Source organism: Chinchilla lanigera, unplaced genomic scaffold, assembly GCF_000276665.1.
Source record: "Chinchilla lanigera isolate Chin_1 unplaced genomic scaffold, ChiLan1.0 scaffold00005, whole genome shotgun sequence".
Classification (NCBI taxonomy): Eukaryota; Metazoa; Chordata; class Mammalia; order Rodentia; family Chinchillidae; genus Chinchilla; species Chinchilla lanigera.
In genome coordinates, this window is record NW_004955406.1 from 13,864,952 (window position 1) to 13,885,581 (window position 20,630).

A 20,630-nucleotide genomic window follows, 5' to 3' on the forward strand; every position below is an offset into this window, starting at 1 on the left:
ATTATATATAAACATATTATGTATAATTTTATATATATATATATATATGTGAATAGGATATGAATAACTAAATGTGTGGGTAAATGCCTGAACAGTTTGTTTTAAAAAAGAAGCAATGGAAAAGTAAGGGGTTCAGTGTTTTAGGCAGAAGAGCTGCCTCCAAATTTTCACCTCTGGCCACTAGCTGGTGTCGTTCTGGTATGATGTCGAGCAGGTGTCAAGGCTGACTGGGCGCTGCTTCTGGTATGAGAAAATTAAACATATTCAAAATGGGTGCAATATAAAATTATAATAATTCACCACAATTTCTCATAAGGATACACTTAGAACTCCCTTAACTGGCCAAAGAAGCATGTACTATATACTACCATAGGAAAAGTTGAGCAAAAGAATGAATATGTTGATCTACAGAGCACTAGGCACTCCGTGTGCACTTCATTTAATCCTTCCAGTAATCCTAAGAGGATAGGTATGATTAGCCCCACTAAACTGTACAATGAAACGTGAAGGTCACAGAACCTATACCTAACGGGGTTGGTTGGGGAGTAGGGGTGTGGCCATCAAGAGGAATTATGATACTTCTCACAGGAGGCTGTTACTTCGTGTGAAAGAACTGTTACAAAAAGAGCAAACCTGGCCTGTTATTTTGCCTTTCTATCTCACCATGTGATCTCTTCCTCTTGAATATGCGCCTCCTGCCAGAGCCCAGGTGAGCCAAAGCTGGCAGCATGACACTGGACCTCCTGAACTGGGAACTAAACAAACCTCTCTACACATTACTCAGCCTCAGGTATTTTGTTATTCAACAGAATGAACTGATACACTATGCGAGGTCATGCAGATGTCAGTGAGGCTTAACCATTCTACAGTGTATATACATTTCAACACTTGCATTGTACATGGTAAATCCATGTAGTTTCATCTTTCAATTAAAATTAACTGGGCTGGGAATATAGCTCAGCAGCACAAGTGCCTGCCTGGCAAGCCCAAGTTTGATTCCCAGTACCAAAAAAATAAATTAATTAATTTAATTTAATTAATTAATTAATTAATTTGAAGAAAAACCAAAGAATACTGTATCTATTTTTAAAAACCACTATTTTGGTTACTTTAAATGGTAAGCATCCCAGAATGCTAGAAATATTGTAATATTAACATCTGCCACTGTGATCACTATACCGCCTGCCATACCCATCTCTTACCTCTGTCTTTGCGAGGTAACGCTTAGGCATGCTCCAAGACTCAGAAGAAGCATGTGTCCCCACCCTACCCCATGAAACCTTCCCTGAACATGCCCAACACTTCCAGGTGCAGTTAGCTTATCTTTACTCTGAGCTACCGCTGTACCTTACCCTATCAGATAGTAATTATTAGTCTACATATCTGTTTTCACCTATATCATGGACTCCTGAAAGGCTGAAGTAATTGATCTTCATCAACCCAGTTCTAAGCACAAGGCTTGGTCATTCCTTTACCCTTAGTAAAGGTTTTCTGAGTGTATAGAAAGACAGTTTAAAATGATAATTAGTTCTGATGACACCTATGGAAGTATAATCAGAGTTCATAAGCAAAGCTTTGCCAGAACCAGAGAGAGTTCCAGCAGCAGTGAGCTGAAAATTCAGAGGCCTGTCTGTCCTTGGCTCTCATAAAACAAGGCACTTGCAAATAGGCCAAAGTCAGGAGTGCACAGAACTAACGCTGTAAAAGCAGTCTTGTGTCTCTCTCTTTGGATCAAAGTATCCAGTTCTTCAAAACTGCTATGGAAAGCAAAAGGGTATCCTAATGCAAATCTGACTCACTGATCACCCTAAAAATCATTTAGCTTCCTAAAAAAATCACTTACCTCCCTTTTTGTTACCCACAGAGAAATGGCATACATCTTCTTACTTCACAGAGGCACCTGCTCTGCAATCTTTAAATGTCTTTTAATTTTGGCCAATGGTTTCATGTACCCCCAATAGATTACTAGCATTCTAGTTGCTGGCCGAGTGTATTTCATTGCCATACTTAAATAATAGCAGTGTTTCTTTAATGAACAGAAAATATTACTACACAAATGCTCTCAATTAAAATATTTTTCTTAAAATCTTTAGGGCTAATTGGATATGATGGCACATGCCTATAAGCCAGCATTCTGCAATGCAGGGACAGACAAATCACAAGTTCAAGCCAAACCTAGGCAACTTAGTGACTTAGCAAGACCCCATCTCAAAAAAAAAAAAAAAAAAAACAAATGCAAGGGCTGGAGGTGTACGTAAGTGTGAAGGCCCCGAGTTCAATCCCCAGTGCCATAAGAAAACAAAATCTTCAGGATATACTGAAGAAGAAATTATTTTAAGAATTAAGAAATGAATATCACAAGTAAATTACCTAAAAATAAAAATTCACAAATAGATGAAATGGAGAGGGACATCACAAAATGGCTGACTAGAGGAACCTGTCACACGTTACTCCTTGTAATGGTTTAGATCTGAAATGTCCCCCTAAAAGTCTCAGTGTGTTCAGAGGTGAGGCTTGTCGGTGGTTATTGGACACTGGGGCCACTATACGCCTCTGTGGATTGACACACAGATGAGTCCACAGCTAGGTGTGCTGTAAGAAGACGGAGCCTGGTTGGAGGAGGTGCGTCACTGAGCAGGGAGCCTTGGGAGGGTGCGTTTCCCTCCCCGGCTCATTCTTTCTCTCTCTGCTTCCTAGTTGCATGGAGTAAGCAGCTTCCCACCACCATGCTGTTCCACCTTGCCGTTTCTGCCCTGGAGCTGGCCTGCCACGCACGGGCTGGGAATTCTGAAACTATGAGCCAGAGGAAACCTTGCCTGCTTTAAGTCACAGGTGTCGGGTATTTTGTCCCAGTGACAGGAGAGCTAACTAATACATCCCCCCCAAAACAAGTCCACAACTTATTCTTTAAACAACTATACTGTACTCTTCCGGAAGGATTGGGAGAGGGTACACTGGGAAAGAGCAAGCAAGTGGCAACACCCCTACAGCGTAAAACAACCCAAGATAGAGCACAGAAGGAAGAGCACAGCACCCTGCCTCTTCAACACTGACACTTGCTTGGATCGTCTTGGAGCCTTGATGGACTTCTTACAGGGAAAAGCTGGAGAGCCCCAGTAGTGCCCACTGCTGCTGCAGACTACACAAGAGACTCTCCCACATGCCCCAAACACAGTTTGGAGAGTACCCAAAATTTATAAAGCTGTATCGCAGCTGTACCCAGGAGTCCACGTTGTAAACCCTAGCCTAAGCTGCTACAACTGGGCACTATCTTGAAATGGACCTACTGTTACAGTACATCCTGTCCTACAGGCTGGTATCCACACTCTATCTCTATCCTGAGTTTCCAATGTTATTCCATCATGTTCACACATAGGCGGCCACAGCAGCAGGAATCTTGTTCCTCAGAGCCAAGGCCCAGAAGAACCAAGACCCAGCCTTCCAAATCCCTATGACAATGCACCCCACAGGGGACAGGCAGACTTGCTGAGGAAGCTGACACATGGCTAGTGGTCTGCATGGTTACAGCACAGAACTCAGTTTTCCGTTTGCTTTCCCTACCTCCCAACATGTTCAGGGATACGCTTCTGCGTGGGAATTTGCCATGTCCCTACGTGCATGCACGGGGGAGGCTCAGGAGCAAGTCCTGCACCTACCAGCCCACAGGCTGCAAGGCTGGCTGGGGAGAATGGGCTGAGGATGCACAGAAGAACACAGCCATTAAAACCATGCGGTAAATACAGCCCTGAGACAGACAACATACCATTGCCCCACTCAACCGGAAAGGCAAAACAGGACTCAGCATTCACACACAACAGCCTGTTAAGTGGGACTAAAAACATAATAGGTTCCCCCGCAGCTACCGTTCACTTTCCCTCCCCCATACCTGCCAGATTACAGTACTACAGGTTGTGAAAAGAAACTACGCATCCAAACCCCTCAAATGGACAAACCTTTTCGACTCCTTTCTCTTTTTCTTTGTCTTTTGGGGAGTGGTTTGTGGGGTTCTTTGAAATTTTTTCTTATAATTTCCTATTTTTCTTGTTTATTTTTTTGTTATATTTAGTAGTTTCAGTTTTACCTAATTCTATTTACTTTCCTTTATTCTTTAATTGGATTTTTATATCACCTTTTTCTCCTCATCTTTTTCCTTTTTTAGATTTTAATTTTTCTTAAATTTTCCCTTTCTCTTACCTTTATTTTTACTATAATTACTATTAAACTTCAATAATTTTAACTTTTTAGTTTACTTCTACTATTGCTGATTTCTTTTCTATTGTTAATGGTGATATAATTGGTTTTTACTGTATGTCAATTGTTTTAATTGGTTTTTACTGTATATTGATATCTGGTTTGTCTTTTTGTGATTGTCGTTACATCAGTTTGTCTTCTCTCTGACTGGTGGTGGGTATCCAGCCCTCAAAAGAAGACCCTCAAATAAAAGTGGAAAAGAGATCCAACCCAACAAATGCACAAAGCTCTATAGAGAAACACAAGAAGCACGACTTTTGTCATACTTAATATGACTTTTCACCAGTAACTGAATACAAGATATTGAAGTTGATACAATACCAAGCAATTCCAAAGCCTAATTCATAAAAGTATTCATAACTTCAAGGACGACACAAACAGCTTAATGAATTAAGGAAGATGATGTCGGATATTAAGGAACAACACAACAAAGAGATAGAGATTATGAAGAAAAGCCAATCATAAATTCTGGAAATGAATAAATCAAATCAAAAACTTACTAGAAACCAATAACAGGACCAAGCAGAAGACAGAATTGCAGGGCTTGATGGCTGAGGAATTATTACAGATACTAACAAAGAAAAAAAACAAATTATGCACAAAACATCCAGGAGTTCTAGGACATAGTTAAAAAGACTAAACTTAACAAATTTTTCATGTAGAAGAGGGTGTCAAGGAACAAACTAATATAATAGAAAATCTATTTTATGAAATAACAGAAAACTTCCCAAATCTTTGGCAAGATATAGACATCCAGATTCAGGAGGCATCTAGAATTCCAAATAAGCATGACCAGAAAAGAAACTTGCTACGGCACCTTATAGTTAAAATGGCAAGAGTACAGGACAAAACAAATACTAGCAAGGCTGGTAGGAATGGAGACTAGTACAACTTCTAAGCAAACTAGTGTAGAAATTTAAAAAAAAAAAAACTAAAACTAAGAATGCTATTTGACTCAGTTCTATCTCTTCTAGCTGTCTTTCCAAAAGAGTTAAAGACATCATATTACAGTGATACATGTATACTCACATTTATAACCGCACAACTCATAATAACTAAATCTTAGAATCAGCCCACTGTCCCATCAACAGATGAATGGATAAAGAAAATGTACACAAAATATACACAACAGAGTGCTACTTGGCCATAAAGAAGGATAAATTTGAGTCATTTTTTGGATGATAATGCTGTTCATTAATGATACTGAGGGCGTGTTTCTTTTATTATAAATGCATTAAACTAACTGGGGGGTAGTTTTGTCTTATTTTGTTATGTGGTACCGGGGATGGAACCCAGAGCCTTCACACTGAGCTACATCCCCAGCCTTTATGTTTATTTTGCAGTGGGGTCTCACTAAGGTCACTAAGTTGCCCAGGCTCCCACAGTGCTGCAATTACACACCTGGCTTTTCTTTAAGAGTAGGAAAATTACTGTGGAAAAAAAAAAAAAAAAAGAAAATTACTGGGGATAGGAATGGGGAATAGAAATAGCTCCCGAGAGACAGGAGGGATCCCAAATGGGTTGCCCTACACATCTGGTTTAAACTAGAATTTTAATTTTAGTTGTATCCTGCACGTGATCCTGTTGCGATTCAAACGTTCATAATTTCCACTGTATCTCCTGTGCTGAACAGATAATTTAAAGTATGTTTTTAGCTGGGCATGGTGGCACACACTTTAACCTCAGCACTCAGAAGCTGAGAGGCAAGAAGATCACAAATCTTGAGGCCAGCTACGTAGCAAGTTTGAAACCAGCCTGAGCCACATAGTAAGATCTTGTCTCAAAAAAAAAAAAAAAAAAAAAAAAATGTTTAAGTGTTTAGCCGCGCATAGTGGTGCACACCTGTAATCCCAGCACTCAGGAGGCTGAGGCAGAAAGATTGCTGTGAGTTCAAAGCTAGCCTGGGCTACAAAGTGAGTTCAAGGCCAATCTGAACCACATGGCAAGACCTTGCCTCAAATACCCAAAAATAAAAAAGTATTTGTTTCCAAAATTAGAGAGTATTTCAGAGTATTTCAGTCATTTTTTTTTCTTTTTTGCTTTTGCCTAATTTTATTTTGTTGTGGTCAGGGACAAAGACTGCATGCTAAAAATTATTTGATATTTGCTGAGCCTTCCTTTATGCCTCAATATATGGTCAAATTATTAAAATGTTCCATATGAGTGTGAGGAGAATGTATAGTTCTTATTTGCTGGATATGACTGTTTTACTTTGTATCATCACCATGCATCATATTTGCTGAGAAAAAAACTAGTTAGTGAATTAAATAATGACTGCTAAACCTAATAAATCTTCAAAAGAAAGATAAAAATATTATTATTTTGTACTTTTACTGTGTACCTATTTTCTATGTCCCAAGCACCATGATATTTATCTTATTTAATCTTCATAACACTCTCTAAGGAACGTATAACTATCATCTTCATTTTGCAGAACAAGAAACAGAGATTTATAAAAACAATTAGGAACCAGGCATGGTAGCGCACACCTGTGATCCCAGCACTCAACAGGCTGAGGCAGAAGGATTACCCTGAGTTCAAGGTCAGCCTGGGGTACCTATTGAGTTCAAGACCAACATAAACTATCTATATAGCAAGATCCTGTCTCAAAAAACTAAAAGAAAAACAAAAAAAGAAAGAAAAGAAAAAGATGAGGTAACTTGCCAAGTCACAAGTTAATGAAGAGTAAAGTCTGTGTTCTTAAATACTGTGCTATACAATAACAACAATGATATATTCACATGTGTATGTCATGCACACCTTCACACATATATATGTAAAGTACAAGACAGGCATATCACATTCATCCAACCATAACGATAGTACATAGTGTCAATAAATAATGATAAATAGTACTGATAAGAGATAAAAGACAAAATACCTCTGGCAGTTTTTTCATTCAGATTCACACCATATTTTGCCAAAGCTCTAATTACATCACTCTGCCCGGCCATGCAAGCTGCATACAACAAATTTCTCCCAACAATGTCCTCTTCCAAGAGTAGCTGCATGGCATCATTGTGATGAGGATTTTCAGGATCCTCAAAAATCTTCTGCAAACCTTCTACATCCCCTGTGAGAGCAGGTTTTATAAGGGGGTTCTCAATGCCTGTTTCTGCTGGTTCTTGAGATTCTTCTTTTTCTTCCTCCTGTGAGAAAAATAATGATTTTTCTGAACTGTCTGAGTCTAGCTGTGCTTCTGGCTCCATTAATTCCAAAAATACCTAAGACCAAAAAGAAAAGTTATAGAAATCTAATCAAACATATCAATATTTACTTATTTATTTATTCATTTATTTATTTATTTATTTGACCAGACCACTAACAATATGGATTTACTTGACGATAATAATGTTTCCTGGACATCCAGTGCACATAAATACACTGCCTAAGTATATACTAAAATGCTGCATGTTTGATATAAACAGCATATTCCACAGGAACAGAAGAAAGAGGTCAAAGTCAGGTAAATTCATTAGGAAAAGATTGGAAAAGAATGTTAAAGAGACTACCTGCCTCTGAACAAGGCTTCTCAAGAAGAAATATAAATGGGTCACTGGAACCAAATTATGAAGGCTTGAAAAAATCAGGCAGATATTTAGACAGAATCCATTCACTCAGTGATTCTGAAACCTTATTAAGTTCTGTGTAGGTATTTATGTAAATCACAAAAACAACAATCAAATTGATCTTCTGCCCCCAACAACTTACTATTTCCGGGAAGAACATATGACAGGCATAAAAACACATGTAGTGTAAGGTGACAAGTGGTAGGTATCATAACAGATGAGACTCTAGCGGAGTTTTGAAGGGACACAATTAACTCCAGCAGAATTAATCGAGTAAGTCTTAATAGTGCTCCCTCTGGCAGGACATGTATCAACTTGGGAATGATTTAGACAAAAGTACCAAGGTCTCTTCATATATACAAGAATATTGTGGTATCACTGTGCACGACAGCAAAACATCTTGAGGGGAAAACCAATGCTCAGGAAAGGAATATAAACTGATAGATTCATACAAAATGGTAGCCAACAGTTGAGATGAATAAATTACAGTGACATATCGTGTGGTAGGCAGCTTCTGACATGGCTCCCAGGGCCTGACCAGGCCTCCTGATACACATAACCTTGTGTAATTTCGCTATCTTGAGAATGAGTTGCACACAATGACTTGCCTCTAATGGAGACAATATAGCAACATTAATAATGGTATTCAGCTTCCATAACTGGTAACAACAGACTGGCTTTTGTCTTGCTAGAGTTCCCTCCCTGGCTGTCCTCATGTGCTGCAATGGAGAAGGCCATCTTTCGAGGCACAGAGGCAACTAGTAAGAAATAAAGCCCTCAGTCTAACAGGCTATGAGGAGTTTAATTCTGCCAACAACCACTCAGGGAGCTTGGAAATAGATCTAAATTGGACCTCGAGGTAACTGTGGCCCCAGGCAACAATGTGGTTGTAGCCTTGTGACAGAACCTGGCGTAGAGGATCCGGCTAAGCTGAACCCACATTCTTAATGCAAAGAAATTGAAATAATGAGTGGGTGTTGTTTTTAACCTACCAAGTTTTGGTGTATTGTTACACAGCAGTAACTAAAACATACAACAATGTGAATGAGTCTTAGCAATATCATCTGAAAAAAGCAAATCCAAAAGATTACATATACTGAGAAATATGTTGTCAAGCTAAAAAGCAATTGCATGGACTTTCTAGGAATATAAGTACATGCAACAACACTATTTTAAAAAAGAGAAGCAAGATGGAACACAAGACTCCAGATAATGCAGCGGCGGTGGGGGGCTGGAAGGAGGAAAAAATGCAGGAAATGGGACAAAGGGAACCATATATTTAGTAAAGAAAATGGCATTTAAGCTGACTCATAAAGAATGGGCATGATTTTGTCACTGAGAATTCACAAAGAATGGAAATCTAGATAGAAAACCTAAGTAAACACAGCAGAGAAAAATATCAGAAGGTATTTGGAGAATGAACAACTTGGCCAGTTTGGTGAGGTGTAGGCCATTCAAAATAAGCTTGAAGTACACCTGTAAGGAGTCTAAGACTGCATCAGTAAGTCTGACCTTAATTCTCTAGGCACCTGGCTGGTAGTTCCTGAAGCATTTAGCGCTGGGAACTAAGTATGTTTGAAGAAGACTGACCTGACAAGCCTAAGTCCCCATTTGGACAAATAAGATACCAGAGGTAAAACCAAAGACTCACTAGTTACTATAAATATCTGAATTAATAAGAACAAGAGCTCTGATTCTTTACTCATATAACAATATTTATTGAATTCTTTCCTGTGTGCCAGGCACTGTTACATCCCGAGAATTCACCAAGACAGAAAAGATCTCACAATTAGGGAGCTTATATTCTAGTAATTGGAATGGACAAAAAACAAAAGCATACAATGCGATCACTTTAGATGGCGGTAAGTGTTTCAGAGGAAATAAATAGGGTGAGGGGCTGGGGATTTAGCTCAGTGGCACAGCGCCTGCCTGGCAAGCGCAAGGTCGTGAGTTTGGTTCCCAGTACCGGAAAAAAAAAAAAAAAAAACTGGATTTAAATAAATAGGGTGAAATGTTAGAAAGTAACGGGGAAGTAAAGAGGAAAAAATTGAAATAGCAAAGTCAAGCAGCTGATACTGAAGTAGGCCTTCAGAGAATGACAAAGACAGTGAAGGCCTCAGGAAAATGAAATATCCTAAAGCAGGTGTAAAGGGCTAGATGACAAGTGTTTTAGGCTCGTGGATTCTACTGTCTCTACCACAACTACTCAGATCTGCAGCTGCAGCACGAAAATAGTCATGGACATGACATGAATGAGTGGGCATGACTGTATAAACATTATTTGTAAAACAGGCAGCAGCCCACAATCCATAGTTTTGTGACTCTACTCCTAAGGAACAAGTTTAAGAAGGGCTGAAAGAAAAGACTATCCTTTAGTTCTCTGGTGAAGAAAAGAAATGGGATGACACTGAAAAGATCATTGTAATATTCATTTTAAATTGGTAGATTGTTAGACTCTTCTCTCACTACTCCAACCCTATATTAACATCTTTTGTTCCATAAATGTATGTAACAGTTATAAGATATTGAAGTTAGGAATTGTTTGACTGTAGATAATAGAAAAGCCAAATAAGATTGACTTGTGTGTAGGGTTTTTTCCTCACATAACAAGAAATTTAAATATGAAAATTGTTCACCAGCTCAAAAATATAGATTCAAGCTATTTTTATTCTTCTAACACATCACACTTCATGTGCAAGACTTTCACTTTCATAAGTTTTGCCTGATGGTAACAAGTTAGCTGTCAAAAAAAAAGAAAAGAAAAGAAAAAGGCCAGGGATTATAGCTCAGCGGCACAAGCACCTGCCTGGCAAGCACAAGGTCCTGAGTTCAATTTCTAGTAACCCCCCCAAAAAAAAATTAGCTGTCATAATTTTTAGCATCAGGGCCAGGGATGTAGCTCAGCTGCATAAGCGTTTGCGAGGCAAGCCTGAGGTCATGAGTTCAATTCCCAGTACCAAAATAATAATAATAATAATAATAATAATAATCATCTTTAGCATCACATCTTTGTTCATGGCAGAAAGAAGGGGGATCCCCAAGAAGATTTACCAGGATATCAATACATTTTAAGAGGAAAATAAAACGCCATCTTTCCTAACAAGTCCCAACGAACTTTCAGTTCTGTCTTAAAGACCAGACTGTGACCTGAAAATACTCTCTTTAAGTAAAGGGGGCAGTAGCATTTCAATTTTCTAGCTTCCATATAAGCAAGGAACATGGGGAATGGGAGTTGGATTAACCAATCAACCATGACTCCACCATAACACTAGGACCAAATCTTATCTTTGAGGTTGTTGAATCCAATTTCTTCACCTTATAGAAAAAAATATAATGGAAGCTTAAAATATTTTTTGGTGTTTGGCATATAACTCTCCACCCTCTCATACGCACTCACGCATCTATCATGGCTGTGCCTCCCTTAAAGCATTGTTACTGCTGTTTTGGAAAATTCCTCTAATGGAAGATAAAATTAATTCCCCACTACAGAAAACAAAGAGGCAAGGTCCTCCTTCTCTATACCTCAGCACAAGTCTGGGGACAGGCACATGACTGGGTTCAGCCTAGTAGCCTTTCAATGCCACAATCTCGACTCTGGAATAAGGGATCCAAGGCCATGAAAGTCATTCATCACAGATGTTAGCAGAGCATGCTGCTCAGACTTCCAGCTATGGGAACGCGCTGTGCTTCCTGTGGTCTGACTCTCCGGAGTCCCCTTGATTCCTGCTCACTTCCAGCCTCTCAGTGACCACATGGGCCCCTGTTACAGAACTCAGATGCAGACTACGGGTTGTCTTCCCCGATATCTGATCTTCCCTTCTTTTTTTTTTTTTTTTTTTTTTTTGGTTTTTCTCCGGTACCAGGAACCAAACTCATGACCTTGGGCTTGCCAGGCAGGCTCTTTGCCGCTGAGCTAAATCCCCAGCCCCTCATCTTCCCTTCTTTTGGCCAGGTTTTTTTAAACCAATCTTGGAATGGATTATTTCTTACTCTTTCTTGCAATTCAACGTGGCTGTAAGTGCAAAAAGTAGATAATAAGATATAGATTGACTGACTGATCTTCACTACATACAGTATAACCTACTGATTCTATTTTTAAGGCTGAGTGCCACTCACCAAATCAATTGTATGGCCCACTAAATGAGTTGTAACCCACAACATGAAAAAAACATTAATTTTAAGTAATCACTATGGAGACTACACCAGTACCTCAAGGAGAAGGCCTCTAAGGACACTCTGTGTTTATGGCTAGTAACTTGGGTGACATATGTCCCAGTATAACCAAGACAGTTCAGTTACATCTATTCCACTGACATAATTCTTAATAGCATCTGCTTTTGTTCTCAAAAGTGTCCATTAGTATTAGACATTTGGTTACATTATTAATAGTGGCTGTGATCTTCTGGAAGATTTCTGCTAAAGCTAGTCATTCAATCATTGAGAACAGAGGCAGGTATGTTTGAAATGCCTTACCTCACTAACCCTAAAGGGGCTCAGGCATGAGACCTTAAAGATGCTGAGAAACCCCTATTTGTGTTTTGGAGGTATTCCTGCTAGTGGACTTAGAACAGCTTTTAATTTCTTTCATTCCAGGTTCCCAAATCCTATTTAGGCCAACCTACAAAACCACTCTCTTCCTAAAATTCTCTTGACTCCTCTCTTGAAAACAACTTGCTCCTGTCAACTCCAAAAGCCATTATAAATGGTTTGCAGCATACAAATTGACAAATATGGTATTATGTTATTTTATTTTTATTATAATTATTAATGCATATTAACTGTACAATTTAGTGGGACTCCCCAAGATATTTCCATATGTACATATGTGTGTGTATATATATATATATATATATATATATATATATATTTCCAGATATATATAAATATGTATTTCCAGATATATAGATATATAGAGAGATATATAGATATAGATGTATATAGATATATTGCATTGATAATGTCCATCCACTCTTGTATTCTCAATCCCCAGGTAAATCATATTATTTTCTAATTATTTGAAGTCTGTAAGACATCTACCCTGTTAGATTGCTGGGGGCAAGGGTCAAGCTCTATGCTCCTTTTGTGCCGCTTTCAGACCTAGCCCAGTTCTTGACAAGTCATACATGTTCAATAACTCTTAAAGTCAAGTTTGCAATTGTCACTGCTTTTCTTCACAGCAAAAAGCAATAGGTTTTGCAATCAGAAAGACGTGGGTTCACAATCCAGCTCTGCAACTGTGGCATAATAATGGGAAATCTACCTACTCTCTTTTAGGCATAACCCAAGAACCTATTCACATGATTGAGAATTAAAATAAGTTAGATGACGTAGGTGCCAAGTGCATGGTAAGTACTCAGTAAGCAGAACCTCCTACCAGCATCATCCCATCATCAGTCCTCTAGCAAAATCATCCACAAAGCAAAAAAAAGATGGTAATGCTGCTATTTCTTCTTTTTTCTTAATATAAAGTATCCTTATGTAGGCTGTATGTAAGTTAATAATAGATTATTCCACATCTAGAGATCAGTCTGATCTCAGTTTCATTCAGAGATTTGGACAAATTCAATCAAATCTAGAAGTCTGATCCAGGCCAAAATACTCAAAGCTACTCTCAGTATTCCCTGCATTGGAGTTTAATTTCTACATCAGCCAAGGACTGACATGATTAGGGCAATGGTCTTCAAATTATTTGATTTCAGGGTTCTTACAGTCTTAAAAATTAAGAACCCCAGAGCATTTTTATTTATGTGGGTTATATCTATTAATATCATATTTGAAATCAAACTTAAAGTCTTTAATTTATTAATTCACCTTTTAAAAACTGTGTTAATCTAAAACACAAAGTGTATGAAAAATAACTACACCATTTTCCAAATCAAAAAAGTGATGAGAAAAGTGGCACTGTTTTACACTTTTTCAAATCTCCTTAATGTGTAGCTTAGCAGAGAGCAGATGAATTCTCATGCCTGCTTCTGCATCCAACAGTGAAGTGATACTATGTGTCATCAACCAGCCTCTGGAAAACCACGGGACACATGTAGGAGTACAAAGGCAAAGAATGTGCTATTAACAAGCTGTTAATATGAAAATAGTTTGTGTGGTAGATTATCTGAAAATGTCTTGCAGATCCCCACAGATTCCTCAGACCACAATTTCAGAACCACTGGGCTGGGGGTAACCAGTACTGTGGTTGTAATAAATCCTTTTATTTATAAATCTTTTTATTTATTCATACACACACACTATATTGGTTCTGTTTCTCTAGAAAACCCTAACATAAGAAAACTTGTATTAACCATTGTGAGCATAAGTTTCCCAATACTTTTCTAGCAAGATCAGTAATGATACTGATGAAAGTGATTTTTTGAAACTACTATAGCACATACTATTGATTTAGTAAAAATCATAATGATTCTCAAAGTGTGATCCCCATAGAAGCAGCATTAAAATCGCCTGGGGGGCGGTGCTTGTAAAACCCACAGAGCTGCGTCTCACCCTGCTGATGTGTGATCTGTCAGGCCTGGGGTGGAACCTGAATGCTTCTAAGTGATACCGATGCTACTGCCTTAGGGACTGCACAACCTTTAAAGTACATCATGTTTGAAATGATTCTTCTGAATTTCTTTTGCAGTTTAACCTGCTTTTGGAAGCATTTTTAAGAGTTCCCAAAAGTCAGCATTTTCACTGAAAAGGACGTTTTGTGCTAATATCTGTTTGCTTCTTCTCACAGGAATCTTTTTTGTCCAAGTCTTGTACTCCGAGTAACTGCTTTGAAGATAACAATACATGGTGTATTTGTTATCATTATTTTCTTATTATTTTGTTATAAAATTTTGTTTTATTTTTTCATAAAGTCAAAAAAAGAAAATATTTCACACAAAGCATGCTAATATTTGGAAAATTGCCATAACTAAATAAACCATTATTTTACCAATGACTGCTGTACTCCTTTTAAAAACCTCCTTTGTTTCCCACCATTTTACATGTTACAAAATCAGGCATGAGTAAAAGACACATTCAAAGTGTAAGACAAGCCAGGCATGGTGGTACACACTTATAGTTCCAGCTACTCAGCAGGCTGAGGCAGTAGGATCAGTTGAGCCCAGGAGTTCACAGCCAACCTGGGCAACATAGTGAGAGCAAGCCTCTCCAAAAAAAAAAAAAAAAGTTTAACACAGATCAATAGGTTTTAATGTAACATATGAAAAAGTTTCTTGATATGGCTTCACATTCAACATTGCAATTAAGTTGAATAAACAACCACTTGTCAAGTTTTGGTCACCAAAAAAAGCTCAGTTATCAAAAAATCTATTAAAGTACTTCTCCCTTTTCCAAATATATATGTATGTATATTTCAACTCAGAGAATACATTGCAACAAACTGACTGCCAAAACAAACATGAGAATTTATTGAGCCAGAAATTAAAGACATTTGGGAAAACATGTAACAACGCCATTTTCTAATTTTTTTGTTTAAGAAAAATGATTTGTCATGAGAAATAATGTAATTCATGTTAACAGGTGTTTTGTTGTTTTTAAGGATGTATTAAACATTTTTAGATTCTTAGTTTAATTTCCAATTCTATCTTTCTAATACTAAAGCTCTTTGAGATCACTAATATCCAAGAGTGTGTTATGGTTTATGTCTAGATGGCCCCTCAAAGCCTCCTGCTGGCATAGGGCTTTACCAGAGATGGTTGAATCTAGAGTGTGTGATACTGGGATCAAGAGTGTGTGACTAATAAATCAGTCCACTGATTGGTTTGGCATAGTTCTGTCTATGCTTAAGGTTGTGAGTGCCACACCTGCCCTAGAGCAGGTAGCCTGCACACAATATCATATAAGGGGCAGAATCTTGTCTCTCTCCTCCTCCTCTCTTGTTGCTTTTGTTATCTTCTGCCGCCATGAACAGCTGTCCCTCTGCCACGTGCCACCCTGCTGTGGCGCCAGCCAACTATGGACAGAAACCTCTACAAACTGTGAGCTAAATAAGCCTTTCCTCCTTTAATTTTCAGTGTCAGCTACGTTGTCTCAGCAATGAGAGAAATGTAACTAACACAGAATGTAATGCAGTCCCAAGGTCAACTCTGAGGACTACTACTTTAGGACGTGCGTGAGACCTTGTAGCAAAGAGTCTTGCCCCTGCCTGGGTGCTGTAGCTGGCCAGGAGGCTCTGTAGGAGGGAAGAGTGCTCAGCAAAACACTCCAGCCAGGACCGAAGGGAAGTCTCAGCAGGAGCCCAGGGCCACTTGAGCGAGCCCAGAAGGCTCACTGAGTCCTGAACAAAGTTGTTCAAAGGCACGTGAGCCACAGATCATAACCAAGAGTGCTGTGTGGGCAAGGAGCACCCACTGTACCTGGAATGCTGCCCCAGAGCACAGAGATGGCAAAAGGAGCCAAGCATTGCCCCATAACTGATTTATGAGCCTTCCACATCCATCCATAGACCCAGGGCACCATCTTAAGGAGAGAATCAGAGAAGTTAGCTAAGAACCTCCACATTTTTATACGAAAGAAATCAAACTAGCCGAAGAAGTCAGTAACAGTGGAGCTTAACCTTAAAACCAAGTGGACATTTAGATTATTTCCATCCTAACAGTCAATAAACGAGGGCTCATAGAAGAAAACAGATGAGTTGTAGACAAAAATGATTTTCTCTGCCTGCACCAATAATAACATGAAATAAAACTGTAACCCTGCTAATAGCACACAAGTTTCGCAGAGAAAGAGCACCGGCAGGAAGGAAGGGGTGAGCCTGGGGCTGGGCAGGGAGCATATGCCTACCAAGGCATAGTTTCAATCCTGGCTCATTTATTATGACTTTTCTGAAATGAGGGCACAACGTTTTCTGCCTCCCTTTGTGAACACTTTTGAGGCTGCTGAGGCCCCAGTAATAAAAGAATCATATAGGTCAAGGTCCCTGTGCCTAGGGCCTCGTGGAGAAGACACAGAGCATCAGCAATCACGAGTGAGAGAAGCGATGCAGGACGGCTGGCAGAGTGCTTTGAGAGTAAAGACATCTACATCAGCCTCCAGGTGGGGAGGTCCCAGAAGGGCTTCTACAGGAGAGCGACACTTCTGATATCCAAGAGTGAAAGGAGTCTGGTTTTTGCTGTACTAAAGATTGAATCCAGGCCGTTGGTACTGAGCTCTATCCCCAGCTCTCCTCCCCTCCCCCTTTTTTGGCAGGGTCTTGCTAAGTCGCTAAATTGCCCAGGCTGGGTTTGAACTTGGATCTAGGCTGCCTTGGCCTCTAAGGCAAAGTGGAAGGCATCCGAAAAGGAGCAATCAGACAATGAGAACAGCATAAACAACGGGCAAGAAGCAGATGAGGCAGCCTGAAGTTGTGATCGAGGAAGTCGATCCTGAAAGGTTTTTAAAACCAAGTCTTAATTTTCTTTTTTAAAAAAAAAATGCAATCTTTTAAAGATATTTCAGCCCTAGGAGAATCTTCACTCCAAATCCCGCAGCTCTGAGTACCCAGCGTTGCACAAAGGGAAGGCCTGTGCAGCAGAACCTAGGGACAGCTCCGCTGCGCGAAAGCGGAGGTCCGGTGTGGAGGGCGTGGGCGTGGGGGCTGGCCTAGGGCCTGCATCCTCCGCAACTTAGGGTCCCTGGAGGCCGCCCGCGGGATACAGACGGGTGCGCAAAGCTCAAGTCGGATGAAGAGGCTGAGGCCGTTGCGATTGAAACCCACGCCCCTGCAGTCTTGCCCAAGCAGCCTAGAAGGAATATGCCTACCTGCCCGTTCCCAACCCACCCAGCGCCCATCCAGGCCCTCTGTGCCAGGACCCCGACTCACCGCTCCCTCGGCCCAGCTTCCGCGGTTACCATGGCGACGGCGCGCCCGGGAGCGGCAGCCCCGCCCCCGGCGCAGAGGTTCCGGCTGCGCGCGAAGGTCAAGGTTGCAGAGATGCGGGTGCGCGGCAGCTGGAAAACGGAGAGGAATTGAAAATGATCAAAATGATCAAAATCTGTATGTTCAGATGGTGACATGAGGGTTTTTTCTTCATTGTGTATGTCTATACTGCAATTTTAAAAAATAAAATGTAGAAATAAAGTATGCACGTTACTTGGGGGCCCATGTTAGTCTTGTCTTTGAACTTTAAATGGAAGCATTTTCTGGAATATGAGGAGGCATTCTGAAAACTACGAACGATTGTAGTTATGACAGACGGCTTGGTTTTCTGGTTGTTGGAGGTCTTTCTCCCGTGGTCGTTGTCACCTACAAGGAGCATTTCCTGACCCCTCACAAGTGCCAACTAGGTAGGAGCGGAAAGAATTTGGAAATTACATCCCTCTTGATTCAGAAATCTGAGATCCACAACAGAACTAGGGGAGAGGGAAGAACTAAAGTGTAAAGAAACCAACAGAGAAATGCTAAGATTGCCCCATAAATCATGTGTGTGTTCATAAGGATCACAAACTGAAGGCCAGGAAATTTTGTGCTTGTTTGTGTCAGTCTTGCCATTTCTGGGACAAGATGTGTGACGCACACAACTTGAAGGAGGAAATAATCGCTTGGCTGAGGGTTTCGGAGTGTTCAGTGCATCTTAAAGAGCTCCAATGCAGAAGGCATGATGGAGCAAAGCTGCTCACTTCATAGCGGATAGGGAGCAGAGACCAGGGGAGGAGCATCAGTGAGATCTGAAGAGTTGGGGGAATTTGGGGGACTGAAAATTATGGAGCACACAATCCCAGATGTCATCACCCCATATGTTAAGGTCCCACTCTTTCCCAATCAGCATTTTTCCTCTTAGCACTGCCAATATTCCTCTTAGACTTGCCAATATTAAGAATTTAATCTTCTCTGAGACTCTGCTATACTGATATTGAAGTAATGGACCTGGTCCTCAGCTTTTTCTACCCTCTACTTACAAAAAAATTAGTCGTATTTATTTGTTTATTTACCAAGGTAATGATTTTCATGCTTAGTATTTAGTTGCCAAATTAATCATCCGCAGCCTCTCAATAGATCTCTTCAAAGTATCAAAGATCGTACAGTAGCATCAGCCCACCCAGGTGTCTCCTTTATATGTATCTCAAATACCTGATACATTGCACCAGAGTATTGCTTCCTGCCAGAATATACAGTTCACCAATAATGAACATTTTAACAATTGCAATCCAATTGTACTAGGAACTATCTGTGTTGTTTTTGCCACCAGTAATGATAGTCTCTTTGCTAGCCTGGGAGCAGATAAATCCAAAGTGGAAATCCCATTATCATAACTGTTGTCTTAACCATTCCTGATGCCAAGTGTCACAGCCGGGCTCCCCATGAAGCATATTCTGAGATGGAGTTTAATATGCAGAAAATGTGTTAGTGCTCTTGGGATCAACACCTGAGGGAAGGGCCAGAAATAGCCAAAGGGAAAGGTTTGGCTGCAATGTAGTCTCAGCAGAGGCTTTTGAGTCCCTTTAGGAAGCTGTAAGGTTGGGAAGGCACTTCAGATCTGTTCCAGGAGAGGCAAGAGGACTGTGCCTTTTCTTTTCTTTCTGCAGTACTGGGGATTGAGCCCAGGGCTTTTGCAGTAAGATACATCCACAGCGTGTTTTGTTTTCTGTTTTGTGCTGTGTTGTTTTGTGTTGTGTTGTGTTGTGTTGTGTTTTTGCTAAGTTGTTAAATTGCCCAGGCTGGTCTAGAACTTGCAACCCTCCTGCCTCAGAATGCTAGGGTTACAGCATATACCACCATGCTCAGCTAAGAGAACTGGTTCTTTCTATCCCTACATGCACCAGTAATTGGATGTAGGGTACCTTAAAAAGGGAGTGGGACTTTGGGTAGGCAGGGCTTTTCAGAGGCTTCCTAGAAAGGGCTGACAGCTGACTTCTCCCTGTCAGCAGCACTTCTAGCAGCTGGTGGATTATGTCCCTAATTCCTGAAGGATGTCTAGATAGCTCATTACAGCACTAACTTTATGCTACCAGTTTGACAGGCACTTAAATGCATTGTTTTTCAATATTCCAGAATTGTATTTTTCTCTTTTGACTAAATTTTGTTTTAAAATTGTTAAAGACATTTAAATAAAATGCCTTTAATTTTATTAAAATGAAATGTTATTTAACAGATAATTTTACCTAAATAAAAATAAATTTTCCTCGTGATTTTTTAATAAAGAAATATAAACACTTTCAAAGAAATATTACTTCCATACCTAACCTTTCTAACCTGGTTCCTCCTTTTCCCTACCGGTAATCCTTTTTATTAATTCTTCATTTAGTTTTACATTTTAAAACATATAAATAAAAATGTTAAATACAAGTAAATACATATATTCACTCACATATTATATTTCTAGGCCTTTCTTAAAGTTAGGATACTATAAACACTTCACCTGGCACTATCATTTGAATGTTGAATATCCCCCAAATGTCCATGTATGAAAATCTCAGTCCCCAGGCTAAGCTACAGTATTGGGAGGTGCTGGAGCCTTAGGAAGTTGGGGCCTTTGGGAGGTCCTTACATCACTGGCATCGTACCCCTGAATGGGGGTTTTTGGATTACCTGCTTGTGCTGTCTTTCTCTTTGTTTACTGGCCATAAGGTGAGCAGTTTTGCTCTAACACAGACTCCTGCTGTGATATGCTGCCTTGCCAAAGGCTCAAAAACAATAGGGCCAATCAATCATGGACTGGGCGCTCCAAAACTGTGAACCAAAATAAAACTTTTCTCTTTTTAAGTGAATTATTTCAAATATTTCATTCTAGTGGTAAAAGGTTGACTAAACACTTAGTTTTCATCACTTAACAATATACCTGAATAGAGGGGCTGGGGATTTAGCTCAGTGGCAAAAGCGCCTGCCTGGCA

The 20,630-nt window shown here is 39.8% G+C and overlaps 1 protein-coding gene across 1 annotated transcript in view; it reads right to left on the reverse strand.

Moving 5' to 3' along the window:
* Positions 1-17,674, reverse strand: part of Ankrd45 (ankyrin repeat domain 45) — a 40,055-nt gene extending 22,381 nt beyond the window's left edge. Inside the window, exons 1-2 of the mRNA XM_005374871.1 lie at positions 17,623-17,674; positions 7,133-7,475 (exon numbers count right to left, since the gene is read on the reverse strand). Of these exons, the coding sequence (XP_005374928.1) occupies positions 7,133-7,460 (328 nt within the window). The 5' untranslated portion in view covers positions 7,461-7,475; positions 17,623-17,674. The remainder of the gene's footprint in view (positions 1-7,132; positions 7,476-17,622) is intronic.
* Positions 17,675-20,630: the final 2,956 nt, after the last annotated feature.